The sequence below is a fragment of the Symsagittifera roscoffensis genome, chromosome 8, assembly GCF_963678635.1.
Source record: "Symsagittifera roscoffensis chromosome 8, txSymRosc1.1, whole genome shotgun sequence".
NCBI classification, from domain to species: Eukaryota; Metazoa; Xenacoelomorpha; order Acoela; family Convolutidae; genus Symsagittifera; species Symsagittifera roscoffensis.
Genome location: NC_087069.1, coordinates 25,518,694 through 25,532,250, shown reverse-complemented (window position 1 = coordinate 25,532,250; position 13,557 = coordinate 25,518,694). Strand labels below are relative to the sequence as shown.

At 34.5% G+C, this 13,557-nt stretch overlaps 2 protein-coding genes across 2 annotated transcripts; both read left to right on the top strand.

Moving 5' to 3' along the window:
- The first annotated feature begins 5,029 nt into the window (after positions 1 to 5,029).
- Positions 5,030 to 5,813, top strand: LOC134853220 (uncharacterized). Its single transcript, XM_063869182.1, has one exon. The coding sequence runs from the start codon at positions 5,061 to 5,063 to the stop codon at positions 5,709 to 5,711; it is 651 nt and encodes a 216-aa protein (XP_063725252.1). The 5' UTR covers positions 5,030 to 5,060; the 3' UTR covers positions 5,712 to 5,813.
- Positions 5,814 to 6,325: 512 nt separating this feature from the next.
- LOC134853516 (uncharacterized) lies at positions 6,326 to 7,018 on the top strand (the record flags this gene model as incomplete). Its single annotated transcript, XM_063869514.1, has 1 exon — positions 6,326 to 7,018. A coding segment is annotated over one exon (591 nt), but the record flags the coding sequence as incomplete, so codon positions are not given.
- Between the last annotated feature and the right edge of the window lie 6,539 nt (positions 7,019 to 13,557).

Sequence of the window (13,557 nt, the reverse complement as noted above, 5' to 3'; positions counted from 1 at the left end):
AAAGTCTGTGGGGGAATGTTCGACCGATATTTTTGATTATTTTTGTTTGTTTTTTCAATCTGAGATTCTGGTTCAAATAAATAGAACGGATTCGAAAATTGTTTTGAATTTTTGTTAATTTTTATCAAAGTAACCTCTCAAACCTGAGGTTGTGCGTTCAATGGAGATAACAGGTAGTGGGAAGCTCAATAGTGGGGGAAATACCCTTCCATTTTTGGGTTCAATGCAAAGAGCAGATTGTGGAAAGTTTCGTTGCATACGCGACTTCGCCCAAATTCTTTTGGCACAAAAAGATATGGCCCTAGGCAAAGTTGAAATTTTGATTTTTCGACTGTTTTTTGAGAACTACCTTGCCAAACCTGGGTGTTTTGGTTCAATCGAAATTACAGGTTGAGTGAATTTCTTCTGCATAAGTGGCTACGTCGATTCTTTTACAAACTAAAAGCATGGTTCTCAGAAAGGCCATTTTTCTGATTTATTGACTGTTTTTTCTTGTTTTTCTTTTTTTTTTGTTTTGTTGACTGACTTTTCTCAATAACTATCCTGCCAAATCTGATATCATAGGTTTAATCCTTACAAGAAGCTGTTCGAATCTTACCTTTATAATTTGCAACGCCCAATTGTTTAGAAACAATTAATGGCCTTCAAGCAAGTGAAAGTTGAAATTTTGACAGTTTCTAAGAATTTTTTTTACTCAGCTCGAAAATTACCGTGCCAAATCTCATGTTAAGTTGTACTATCGAGAAACCTGGTTTCAGGAGTTTTCTCTACACTGCTGGCCACGATCTGCTTTAAGCAGAAACAGTGACGGCTTTTAGGAGAAAATTTTACGGGTCAAGTTTTTGAACTTTGACCGTTTTTTGAACTTTTTAATTTTCCTTAATACTAACCTATCAAATCTGAGATGAAAATTTCAATCGAGGGAAGCGGTTGAGCAAATTTCTCCTCTATTAGCGGCTACTTAATGTTTTGTCAGAGAAAGGTTTTGTCTTTGGGAAAATTCCAAAATCACAAAAATTTTCACTTCTCACTTAATTTAGTAGAGAAACAGCTATGGTTTTGGGAAAGTCCATTTTTTAAATCACAGTTTTGTCCCGCATCAGTATGCCGAATTAAAAAATATCAAACACGTACCTACAAGCTTTACCTGGCACCTAGGTTTCCTTCATCGAAACATACGAAAGTTTTGGTTAACCTAATTTTTTTTCAAAATTTTTTCATTCTTTTCTTCTGCTTTTTGATGAGTGTGTTGTATCGCAAGTGGTGCGAAGCTCCGCGTCACCTCTGTGTTGAAGTTGGATTCTTATCAATACAAAAAGTAAGTTGAGTTATCGATTTTCGATTGCCTAATTGTCGGCTTTATTTTCAAAGAATGGATTTTTTTTTGATGAAACAATTCTTATTATAATTGACGGTCATTGCGTGTCCTTTTGTTTGGTCGATTAAACAGCTCGGGGTTTGATTTTTAAAATTTCAAAAAAAAATGTACGGCGTATGTGTTATAGGCTTATTGAACTTTATTTTAATCGTTTGAAAAAAATCTTAAATATAATTCAGGTTGTGTAAAAATTTAAGTTTTGAAGCCTAATCTCTCTAATTTTTTTATGACTAACAGTTTCTTATTGTATTTTTTGGTTATTTTGTGTATCGGTCTAACGATTGTTTATTCAATCGATTGTTTGAGGTAAAATGGTAATTTTGGAAAATTTACTCGAGTGAGTTGGGTTCTTAGGTCTAACTCATAGAGTAATTTCAGATAGGGTACACCGTCTGCCCGTCACGCTATCTTTTTTTCGGCTGGATAGATTCGTGCAGCTTTTTAGTCAATACCGATCTTAATCTTACTCTTATATCTCTTAGTGTCAGTAGATCTAGAGTATACTGGTTTTGTTGCGATTCGGTCTCTTGGAGAAAGCAACTAAGTTGTAAGTTAAATTCAAATCACTCTGGTGCTGAAATTACAAGTAATTTCAGAACTTACAAATAAGTGGGTTAGTTTGATGGAGTGTGATTGGTTAGTCTTTAATATTTTATAGGGATAAAATATCTAAATTATAACCAATAATAAATTATAGTTTGAATCTGGTTCCACGAGTTTTGATTCTGTAAGCTGTTAGCGTCTCTAGTTAAATCCTTAATTTTGCTAGCTATCTGAATGAAACCAATCCATTTTCAGCTTTTGTGGGTTTATAATAAAGAACAAATTTGTTTTCGATTCTCGCACGTTGCTGAAAGTGTTAGTAAAACATATTCTGTCTCTTTACCCTGATATAATATAAATAAAAAAGAGAGAGGAGAAAATTATCTTCAGCAGGTTTTCTCCAATTCAAGGCTTATAAATAACTACAAGGGCCGCAAATAGATCTGTTATATACGGTGAATCAAAACAAAATTCACTAATATTTGTTTTTTTTGAGGCTGTGGTTTCGCCAATGCACTGGCTCATCTCATTTGGGAAAAAAAGCTTTTAATTCACATGGAATAAAAACAGATTCCAATTTGTTTTAATTGTGTTGTTCAAGTAATTAATTTTATAAGCACCTAAAATGTAATTTTGTTAGAAACCGAAATAGCATTATCGATATTGAGCTTTAACTGTTTTGGAAACTCAAAAATGTTCTTAAAAATTAAAAACGCAAGTTAATCACCATTTCTTGCGTTTAACGGAAGCTTTAAAATTAGATTTAATTCCAACTCACCTTGAATCTTGTTTTTCTTCATTCAACTGAATTGAATCATCTCTCAATTTTAAGCGCCATTTTACCAAGTTATGACCAAGTTATTGAACACCAGCACGTTTTATGACTGCTCGTCTTGCATATTTAAACATCACATCCGTCATAGGTCAAATATCCATACTGTGATACTGTCTCTTTCTAACCATGTTTCTTATATACTTAAAACTGTGTTTTCACCAATGTCATGCAAAGACATTTTTGACCTCATTGTGTTTTTGAATGATACTTTGAAAGCATAAATATAAAAATCGAATGGTTTGCTTTTTAGAACCTATTAGACTTTTTCAATGGGACCTGTAATGGCTTCTATGTCTCTCTTAGTGTGCATATTGAAGCATAAATGAAAAGATGGGTCATTGGGGTTGATCTGAACTTATGCTTTTTTGTTTTTGCTGTGAATTTTTTTGTTCGCCGTCTGCACTTCCCAAAAAGCAGTCTGCACTTCCCAAAAAGCATGTTTCTTGACAGACTGCACTTCCCAAAACGCAACGTTTTCTGATTTGAATATTTGAAAATCTTTGAATCAGATTCATCAAATTTCCCGCGTACTTTTCTACCTTCGTTTTTAGTGCGACATATAAAGATCCAAAACAGTATAGATTGTATGATTTAGTGATAATATTGAAAAGAGTCCAAAATGTTAATCAGCACCCAGTGTGTATATCTTTAACCGTGAAAGAATGAGCAAAATTGGTTTTCAATAATTTTTCCATTTATGGATCACTAAAATCATCAAATTTAATATTTTGATTTTTTCAATGTTTGTTGTTGATGAGTCATCAATTTCTATCGAGTAAGGATTAATCATGATCAATAATATAGTATATAATTCAAGTTTGAGTGCAAGTGTATTCAAACTGAGTACAAGATTGTTTTTCTCCTTGAAAGAATGAAATGTACATAACATTTTTCACAGATTTCAGTACGTAATGTCATTTTTATTTACAGTACATGTGTTTCTTGTTGTTTTGTAATCCGGTCTTTGGGCTAAAAAAATGGTGCCAAAACATTTTTTAAACATGTATAAGTCCCTTTGCTAAAAGATTTTTTGGAACGGTTTGAATGATCACTTATAAACTCGTTTTCAAATTAAACATTGTAAAAATGAAATTTATGTAGATTTTTTAAGTAGCCCTCCCGGCAGCCAATGGTTTCTTACCTTCGTCTACTAGGTTTACCCGCTTTTGAGCCACAACAGTAGGAGCCGAAAACGTTTTAAGCAAAATTATTGATTTGGAACATAAACTGATGCTTAGAAACTTTGGTTTGATTCTGCAAATTTTGAAGTATGGCCTTGTAACTTGATCCTATTGATGAAATTAAAGAAACACTCGCCAAAATAAGTTGGTTTTGCAATGGTTAAAAGTAATATCGTGCAAAATGTTGAAATTGAGATTAACAAACCATAAACTCAGAATTGCAATAGGGCTCCTAAGCTAAATAAAATGCAAAAAACAAAGGCGTGCGCGGAAAGTATGTCTATGAAGATAGGTCGCGTGGCATATTTCAGTGAGAATCTCCAGATATTCTAAAATTGTTGTGAAAATTGCAGGAATTCTTTTTTGAGTGCCATTATAAAGCAAAATTTGGTCCCACTCACAATCCTTGTTTTAGAGCCACGACAATTCACGGGACATATCAGATGTGACTAGGTGGTTTGACGCTCGTCCCTTCAGCTGTTTACAGTCAGCTCTTGTGCAATCGATGTACTGGTTATAAACGCCATAGCCCTTCGTAGAAAATGCACTGGCTCATTTGTATCTTTTTCAACCGCTAGGTTTTGAGGCTCAGGGTGCAGCCGGCCCTAGTACAGGGTTTCCCAAGCAAGCAACTCAGAACAAATTTTCAGCTTTTTTTGTTTGTAAGCCCTTTTGTGTAAGCATTTTTTGTGTATGTTATAATCTATCCTTATTGTTTCTCTTACTTAATTGTTCTTTCCCTGATTTATAAAGTACAATGTTTTTTTTTGACTTTTTATATGATGATGAAGGACGAGTGGTGTAACTTCATTTTATTATGGAGTTCCGATTGTTACGTATAAGTTGAAACGACTGAGTCTGCATATTTAGCGAAAATTTTATGTCCATGCTTGGAAAGACTTTCCTTTTGGTTCTAGTGTTCTAAGAGTTTTTGATTATGTTCAATTTTTTAGGACTGATATATTGTAAATAGTGCGGAGCTCCACTTCGCCTCTCTGTAAAAGTATTCAGCCCCCGTCTTGTCAAATATTGGGCAAATATTCTTTTAAATTTAAATCGGCTTAGATAGATGCTGTCCAAAATATTATAGATGCGTCTTTTTAGATTCAGTTTGCTGCTTTCAATGTCTCGGAAAAGGCCCTCCAGTAGTGCTGAAAGTTCTCATGCATCACCCTCGAAGAAAAAAGTAGCAGATAAATCACCCGATAGATTGAGCAACGGTGTCTTAATATTCGACGATTTCCCGGACTTTCGGCCAAATTTAACGCCGAAAGAGGTGCTTCAACTGGGAAGTTTTGGTGGGACTTATTTTCGACCTATCTACTCAAGTGTAACTAAACAGCATTATAATGACGAAGTCTGGAAAGAGTTACCCGATGACTGGCTGGAAGGCTTAACTATAAAGAAGCATGTGGCTAGTCCTCACTATGATGAAAATGTTAATAAGTATAAAGTAAAATGCGGAGGATCGCTTGAAATGTGGGAAAGCAGCGGATGGATGCGAGCTTGTGATCCTTACGGATGGTTTCAGTGGTATTGTCGGTTCTACCAAGGTCGCCGATGTGATGACGATGAGCGACAAGTTGGGCGATGGATGAAAAGCACCGGTCCCAGAGGTCGTTGGAAGAATAATCTAATCAGTAAAATTGCCAAATCAGGAAAAAACTTTGACGATCCTTCGATATCACCAGTTGTGCGGCAGGTCTTGCAGCATTGGGGATATGTGTTAACGAAGGCAGATTTTGATGCAACCAAGAGTAAATTTCAGAAGTGAAAACTTTGGAATATTTCACCATGTTCAGTAACTCACAGCTTTTGATCAATTGAATTGCGTTTTTTATTCGAAGTGGAATCGTTTGATTGAGAAAATATTTGTCAAGTATCAATTTAGAGTTTAGAAACTTTAATTATTTTCGAGTTTAGAAAGCATCAATTTAGAGTTTAGAAAACAACTGTACCAAATTTGAAATGATGCTTAATATTCTAACAGCCGCAAGGCAAGAAAGTGATTTTTTTTCTAAAAAATTACAAACTAACGTATGTTCGAGTTCGGTTTTTTACATTTTCTTACATTTTATTGGATTAGTGACTGGTGTTTGAAAGAAAAGTAGGTGGGGTTGGCGTAGTTGTGAGGCAATAGTCAGACTCTGGAGGACAGTCAGAATCCCATAGGCCGGATATTTTTTTTATTTTGAAAAGTTTTTCAAGAGTAATGAACGTAGTGAGCACTCTTATATAGGTCCTGCTGTTTTTTTACAATTCAGCTTTTTTTGAAAAAAAAGTGACTTGTAAAAAATACAAGTCAGTTTTTTTTCAGTTTCCTTGCGATCATTACTCTTTTCCAAATGCCAGTTGCCTATGTTTTCACATTTTTAAAAACATTTTAAAAAAGTAGCAGATAAATCACCCGATAGATTGAGCAACGGTGTCTTAATATTCGACGATTTCCCGGACTTTCGGCCAAATTTAACGCCGAAAGAGGTGCTTCAACTGGGAAGTTTTGGTGGGACTTATTTTCGACCTATCTACTCAAGTGTAACTAAACAGCATTATAATGACGAAGTCTGGAAAGAGTTACCCGATGACTGGCTGGAAGGCTTAACTATAAAGAAGCATGTGGCTAGTCCTCACTATGATGAAAATGTTAATAAGTATAAAGTAAAATGCGGAGGATCGCTTGAAATGTGGGAAAGCAGCGGATGGATGCGAGCTTGTGATCCTTACGGATGGTTTCAGTGGTATTGTCGGTTCTACCAAGGTCGCCGATGTGATGACGATGAGCGACCAGTTGGGCGATGGATGAAAAGCACCGGTCCCAGAGGTCGTTGGAAGAATAATCTAATCAGTAAAATTGCCAAATCAGGAAAAAACTTTGACGATCCTTCGATATCACCAGTTGTGCGGCAGGTCTTGCAGCATTGGGGATATGTGTTAACGAAGGCAGATTTTGATGCAACCAAGAGTAAATTTCAGAAGTGAAAACTTTGGAATATTTCACCATGTTCAGTAACTCACAGCTTTTGATCAATTGAATTGCGTTTTTTATTCGAAGTGGAATCGTTTGATTGAGAAAATATTTGTCAAGTATCAATTTAGAGTTTAGAAACTTTAATTATTTTCGAGTTTAGAAAGCATCAATTTAGAGTTTAGAAAACAACTGTACCAAATTTGAAATGATGCTTAATATTCTAACAGCCGCAAGGCAAGAAAGTGATTTTTTTTCCAAAAAATTACAAACTAACGTATGTTCGAGTTCGGTTTTTTACATTTTCTTACATTTTATTGGATTAGTGACTGGTGTTTGAAAGAAAAGTAGGTGGGGTTGGCGTAGTTGTGAGGCAATAGTCAGACTCTGGAGGACAGTCAGAATCCCATAGGCCGGATATTTTTTTTATTTTGAAAAGTTTTTCAAGAGTAATGAACGTAGTGAGCACTCTTATATAGGTCCTGCTGTTTTTTTACAATTCAGCTTTTTTTGAAAAAAAAGTGACTTGTAAAAAATACAAGTCAGTTTTTTTTCAGTTTCCTTGCGATCATTACTCTTTTCCAAATGCCAGTTGCCTATGTTTTCACATTTTTAAAAACATCTACAGAAGTGAAATTCCCAACCTTGTTGTTAGGTACTGTGAAGGTACTCTCAGGAGTTCCAAATTGCAAATCTTGCGCTCAAGTGCGACTGCTCAAATGCTCTTAGTTTCCGAGATGTCACGTTATATTTTTTTTTCAATTTTTCAAAATTTGAAGTTCCCATCTCTACAGTGAGGATTTTTCTTTTTACTCTCAGGAATTGCTAATTTTGCCTCCTATTATGACTGCTCAAATCCTTGATTTTTTCGAGATATAGGTTTTGCTGTTTTTTTACAAGTCAGTTTTGTTTTGAAAAAAAGTGACTTGTCAAAAATACAAGTCATTTTTTTTTAGTTTCCTTGCGATCATTACTCTTTTCCAAATGCCAGTTGCTTATGTTTTCACATTTTAAATCTTAAGCGCTCTGAAGTTTTCCATGTTTTCGACGTGCAACTTCTCCTTTTACAATGTTCAAAATCTATGTATTATTATATATTTAAATGCGTCCTTCACTATCTTTTTCAACTTATTATTTTTACATGTATAACGAAAGAATTTTTTCACGTTTAAGCTATATCGCATATTGCAATGGTTAAGATTTTTTTAGTTTTTCAATTTCAATTCCGTGTTTATTTCACCGAAAATAAATTAAGCAGCCCAATAGTGGGATGCTGTCAGGATTCCCCCATTGATCGAAAATTTGTTCTTCAGTTATGAATGCCCAAGTTCGTATAGTGTATGAGATACGACGATTTTGATAATTTTTCAAAAATTTTAAAAAACTCAAATTACCAAAAAATTTACTAAATTTGAAATTCTAAGCCCTGTAATTGAGTGCCTTCAGAGTAATCTCAAGGCTCACGAATCTTGACTCCAAATATGGCTGCTCAAATCCTTGTGTTTTTGGAAATATGACGAGTTTTATGATTTCATTTCAATTTTTCAGAAATCTTAGATTTCAAAAAAATCTACAGAAGTGAAAATCCCAACCTTGAAGTTGGGTACTGTGAAGGTACTCTCAGGATTTCCAAAATGCAAATCTTGCACTCAAGTGCGACTGCTCAAATGCTCTTAGTTTCCGAGATGTCATGTTATAATTTTTTCAATTTTTCAAAATTTAAAGTTCCCATCTCTACAGTGAGGGTTTTTCTTTTTAGTCTCAGGAATTGCTAATTTTGCCTCCTAATATGACTGCTCAAATCCTTGAAATTTCTGAGATATGACGTTTTTTAAAACTTTTTCAGAAAACTTAAATTTAGATTATTTCTGAAAAATTGAAATTCCAACCCTTTAGTTAGGAGGCTGTTAGAGTACTCCTAGGGGTTGCGAATCTTGCCTATGAATATGATTCCCCAAAGCTTTGTAGTTTTCCAGATCTGACGTTTTTTGTGATTTCAAAAAATGTTCAGAAAATTTAAATTTAGACGTTTTTCAAAATTTGAAATTCCAAACCCTGTAAATGGGGGCTATCAGAGAACTCTCAGGAGGTGCAAATCTTGCGTCCGGTTGCGACTGCTCAATTGCTTTTAGTTTCCGAGATGTAAAGTTTCTTAATTCATTATATACTTAGATATAAAAAATTATGGTTTTTCAAAATTTGAATTAAAAAAAACTTGAATTTACCAGGCCTGTAATTTGGTGCTGTCAAACACATTTGAAAGATGCAGATGTTTTTTTCCAATAATTGCTGTTTTATGAGTTGTTGAAATTTCGAAGCAATGGAGGTGCGTTACACGCTGATCCATTTTAAACTCATTTTAGATTTCCCTTACCTCTTGAAAACTCACCGTTTTTAACCGGGAAGAGCTTCATTTCAAATATTTATTTTTTCGAAAGTTCAATCAGTTTCAGTTTTTGAAATTTTTTTAAGTCGATGATTGTAGCTTCAGACTCGTCTATAGGTCGTGATGATTTAGTTTTCAGATTTCTCTGCGAAACAAAAAAAATTACCTTTTTAGCCATTTTCTCAAATTGGGTGAATTTTATCAAAAATGTATTATTGATAAGTTGCTCCAGAAGTTCAAAGAGCATCTTGAGATTTGAGATTTTTTCAGAAAGAGTTGAAATTTTTTAGAAAACAAGTCAGTGTTTTTTTTAGTATTATTGGTTCTTTTGCAACTGTCTTTTGGCTGTGTTTTCTGTTGACTTGCATTCATTGACTCTTTTCCAGCTGCCTATTGGCTATGTTTCGAATCAATTTTTTTTTCGGATTTCTTGTTCTTTTGCACTTTTCAAGCTTCTGTTGGCTATAATTTTTCAGACAACTACTTCGGAACCGTTTTTCTGTGCTCACGAAAATGTTTATTCATTATAGCAAATAATCGTAAAAAAGGATGCTACAGTTTTCTTCCTCGATGAGCTCTTTTTGAGCTGACTAAAATCATTTAAATGATCTGGTATTTTTTGACATCTAAACAGTTGGTAATATTTATTTTCTGAAATAGCTCCAAAGGTTTACATTTGTTTGTATGCTTAGACCATCAGAAGGTTCACATGTTGATGTTTTCAAAATTTATTAATTTGTTAAACTTGATCATCTCTTCTCTATTTTTTTTCAGGGTTTACCACTGGGTGGGCTGAAATGCTCTTTGATTACTTCTCCAGGTATTTTGTAAATTTTTAGGTATTTTGTAAATCTATCAACAAGTGTTTGCAACATGTAGCTGGTAAATTTAACACAAATGATAGGGACCGAATGATGAAAAACTTTAAACCAATCAGAATCGTTAGACGTTTTTATTGGCTGAATGAATTTTGCACGAAACCGAAAACACGTAACAGAAAATTATAGCAGCAAAGGTGCAGCTAATCAAGAAAAAAATTTTGTTCGCAAAATCGGGTTAACGTTTTTTGCATAACCGATTTCAGTTTCGCGATAATTGAAAGTTCAGTCATCTGATTATTTTCTTATCGATCGATATTAATTTTTACGGATTGAATTGCTATTTTTGAGATTTTTGAATATTTAAGTCTGATTGGCTAAAATTGACTAAAAATAAATTACCATCATTCGGTCCCTCCACCAAGAGAGACTTCCATAAAATCTGAGAAACTGAAAAACAACTCTTTTTGAGCCACTTAAGTCTCGTTCATTCCAAATCAAGGTACTAATTCATTTAGATTGGCACTAAATTTTCCTGTTCAATCCTGATCATAGTCCAGGTTGAGATACTCCTGTGAGTAATTTTTTCGTGGGCTTATTTGTTCGGGACTGAATAACTTCATTGATTACAGCGGTTTTGCTCAGTTAAGAAAGTGACCGACTACTTGTGCTCGTGGTGTTTTTTTCCTCGATATATTTTCCGTCTATATGCTAAACGTATCAATTTGTATAGGAGATGATTAATCTTCTTAAATCGAACACCCAGGGGCGGATCTAGGATTTTCTCGAGGGGGGGGGGCGGATTTTCAAAAAAAAATCGAAAATTTTGACGACCTTTTTTTTTTTTAGGTCGACCAAATAGATTTTTTGAGCTCTCCCAAAGCACTGATTTGCCCCTATTTTAAAATTTTTGGAAAAACAGTCAAAAAAGCCGTTTTTGGGCACGTTTTGAAAAATTTTGACAAAAAAATCGCGTTTTTTTGGCGCGCGCTCCCCCTGAAAGTTAGTATATCTTAGCGCCGAAGGCGCCTTTAGAAAAATTTTAGGGTCGGTCGGCCAAAAATGGATTTCTGAAAAAGTATCAAAGGGGGACCCTTTGTGTCGGCAGGGGGTCGAATCCCTGAGGGGGGGGGGGGGGGGGGCGGACGCCCCCCCCCCCCTAAATCCGCCTCTGCGAACACCACTCCATACACTATGCCGTTTTATGGTAATCAGAATATTCAAGGCGTCGCTCTGATGCGAGCAGTCTTGTTTTGTTTTAATAAACCAATAACTCATAAACTGTCGAATGTCGACAAAGTAATTCAGCATTTACAGTGTCTCAGTAACATAGTTTTATATGATAACTAATCGATGATTAAGTTCACAGGCCTAGTTTCTTTGATAACCGCATTGAAGTTTCATGGATAATAAAGGAATCGAGTCTATTAGGTTTTCTTTGTCTACTAATTAAATGGGTCATAAAATCGATTATATTGTTTAAATAATTAGACGATTAAAATCGATGAAATCCATTAAAATCGATCATTTCCCATGAAAGTCTAGTGCGGGTACCCTTTTACTCTAATGTTCTCAAAAAAACCAATGTTTTATAAAAAAAGTTTTAATATTTCAGTCAAAATTACAACTATGATGACAAAATCTGATCTGTAGTCCAGATTGTGTCTCAAGATAGTAATGGTGTCTGAAGATGCACTCAACATGAACAATTAAAGCATCTAACATTCAATGTTTTCATTGAAATCGTAGTGGATCATTTAGAGAGTTTAAATTGATTCGAATTATACTATATTATATTAAAAAGTGGCACAAGTGTTATCAAGTATTGAAAAGCCAGATGTTACAAAAGAGCATATAAAAATACCATTTCATTCACTGTCAAATAAAACCTAATCACGGCTTTGAAACCTGTATTAGAAACACTTTGATTAGCACCAAATTTGGTTCTAAAAAGTTTCAATTAATTTCAAATCCTCTTACCATTTCAAAACCACTACTTAAAAAAATTGAAATATTGTTGAGCATTTTTTAAAACATCTTAAGAATAAATAATTGTATTCGGGTAATTTTTTTCATTGCGATCTTTTCTGAAGACATTTCAGATGAGTCCGTGAAATGCTTAAATTAAAGTGTTCAGAGATCCTGCTTTCTTCAACTTTTGACAAAAGTGGCGTAGAAAGCGATGTCCCCCTTTGGTACTATTTACGACATCCCCCTTTGGTACTATTTATGACATGGCAATTTTGAGGGGGTAGCGTACGACAGAAAACACCAATCAAAAACCCCCTATTCAAAAATTGATATTTCAAAGAATTAAATGCAGCGGAAACACTATATTTTCCGCAAAAAAAGCGAAAGATATCGTTTTTTGAGAGCTCGAAAATTATTTGGGTCAAACATTAAAAAAGCAGGTAAAATTGGCTGAAATTGGAATAAAAAAGTATTTTCAAAGAGCTTGGAAAATAATTTGGTCTGAACTAAAAACCGTTGAAAATATTTCCGAAATATTTAAATTCGAAAAATAATTTGTGATGATTTTGACAAATGCTTAATAGTTTTCAGTTGCAAACAGATGGCTGAAAGCGGAAGAAGAAGCAATCAAGCTAGAGGGTAAGTCGCAATACCAAAAGAGCATCATTCTGAACAAAACTGACCAATTTGCCAACTAGCCGAAAAATTGATATTATATAGAGCCTTGCTCCGTTCAGTTTGGTTTTTGGTCGATTGATACACGTAGGATGTTTTTTTGTTCTGGTAAAATACAAGGAAAAAACAGTCAAACTTTTCAATGCAGTTTGTCCTTTTATTAGACTTTCGTGTCCCGAGTTTTTGTCAAAGCGACATATCGGGAAAAATGACAACTAGTCCAAAGCAAAATTTAGTTGTTTTTCAAAAATATGAGTTAAGTTCGGTCGGGACTATAACTCATAGAGTAATTTCGGATAGGGTACACCGTCTGCTCGTCACGCTATCTTATTTTCGGCCGGATAGATTCGTGCAACTTCTTAGTCTAATACCGATCCTAATCTTACTCTTATTACTACTAGTCTCAGGGTGTTTAACTAGTCTCTGCTAGGCTCAATAGATCTAGAGTATACTGGTATTGTTGCGGCTGCTGAAGTACTCGGGAGAGGCAACTATTTTCTAAGTTAAATTCAAATCTCTCTGGTGCTGAAATTACAAGTAATTTCAGCACTTACAAATAAGTGGGTAGTTAGTTAGATGGATTGTGATTGGTTAATATTAAATACTTTACAATGGTTACTTGCTGTGACACGTAGCTTTACTGACAAGTCGGAGCTTCAAAAACCACTCTTTTGAAGCATCCTTGTGATTATGCACAGAAAAAAGAGGCACGTTGAGAAAGAAGGCAATTTTGAAGAATCTCTTTTTGCTTTGAGACTTTCTTTTGAAAGGTGGATGCCGAAACTTTTATAAATTGTTAAACATC

What these genes read in the sequence shown, in the direction of transcription:
- LOC134853220 (XM_063869182.1), top strand. Translation starts at nt 5,061, where the DNA reads ATGTCTCGGAAAAGGCCCTCCAGTAGTGCTGAAAGTTCTCATGCATCA.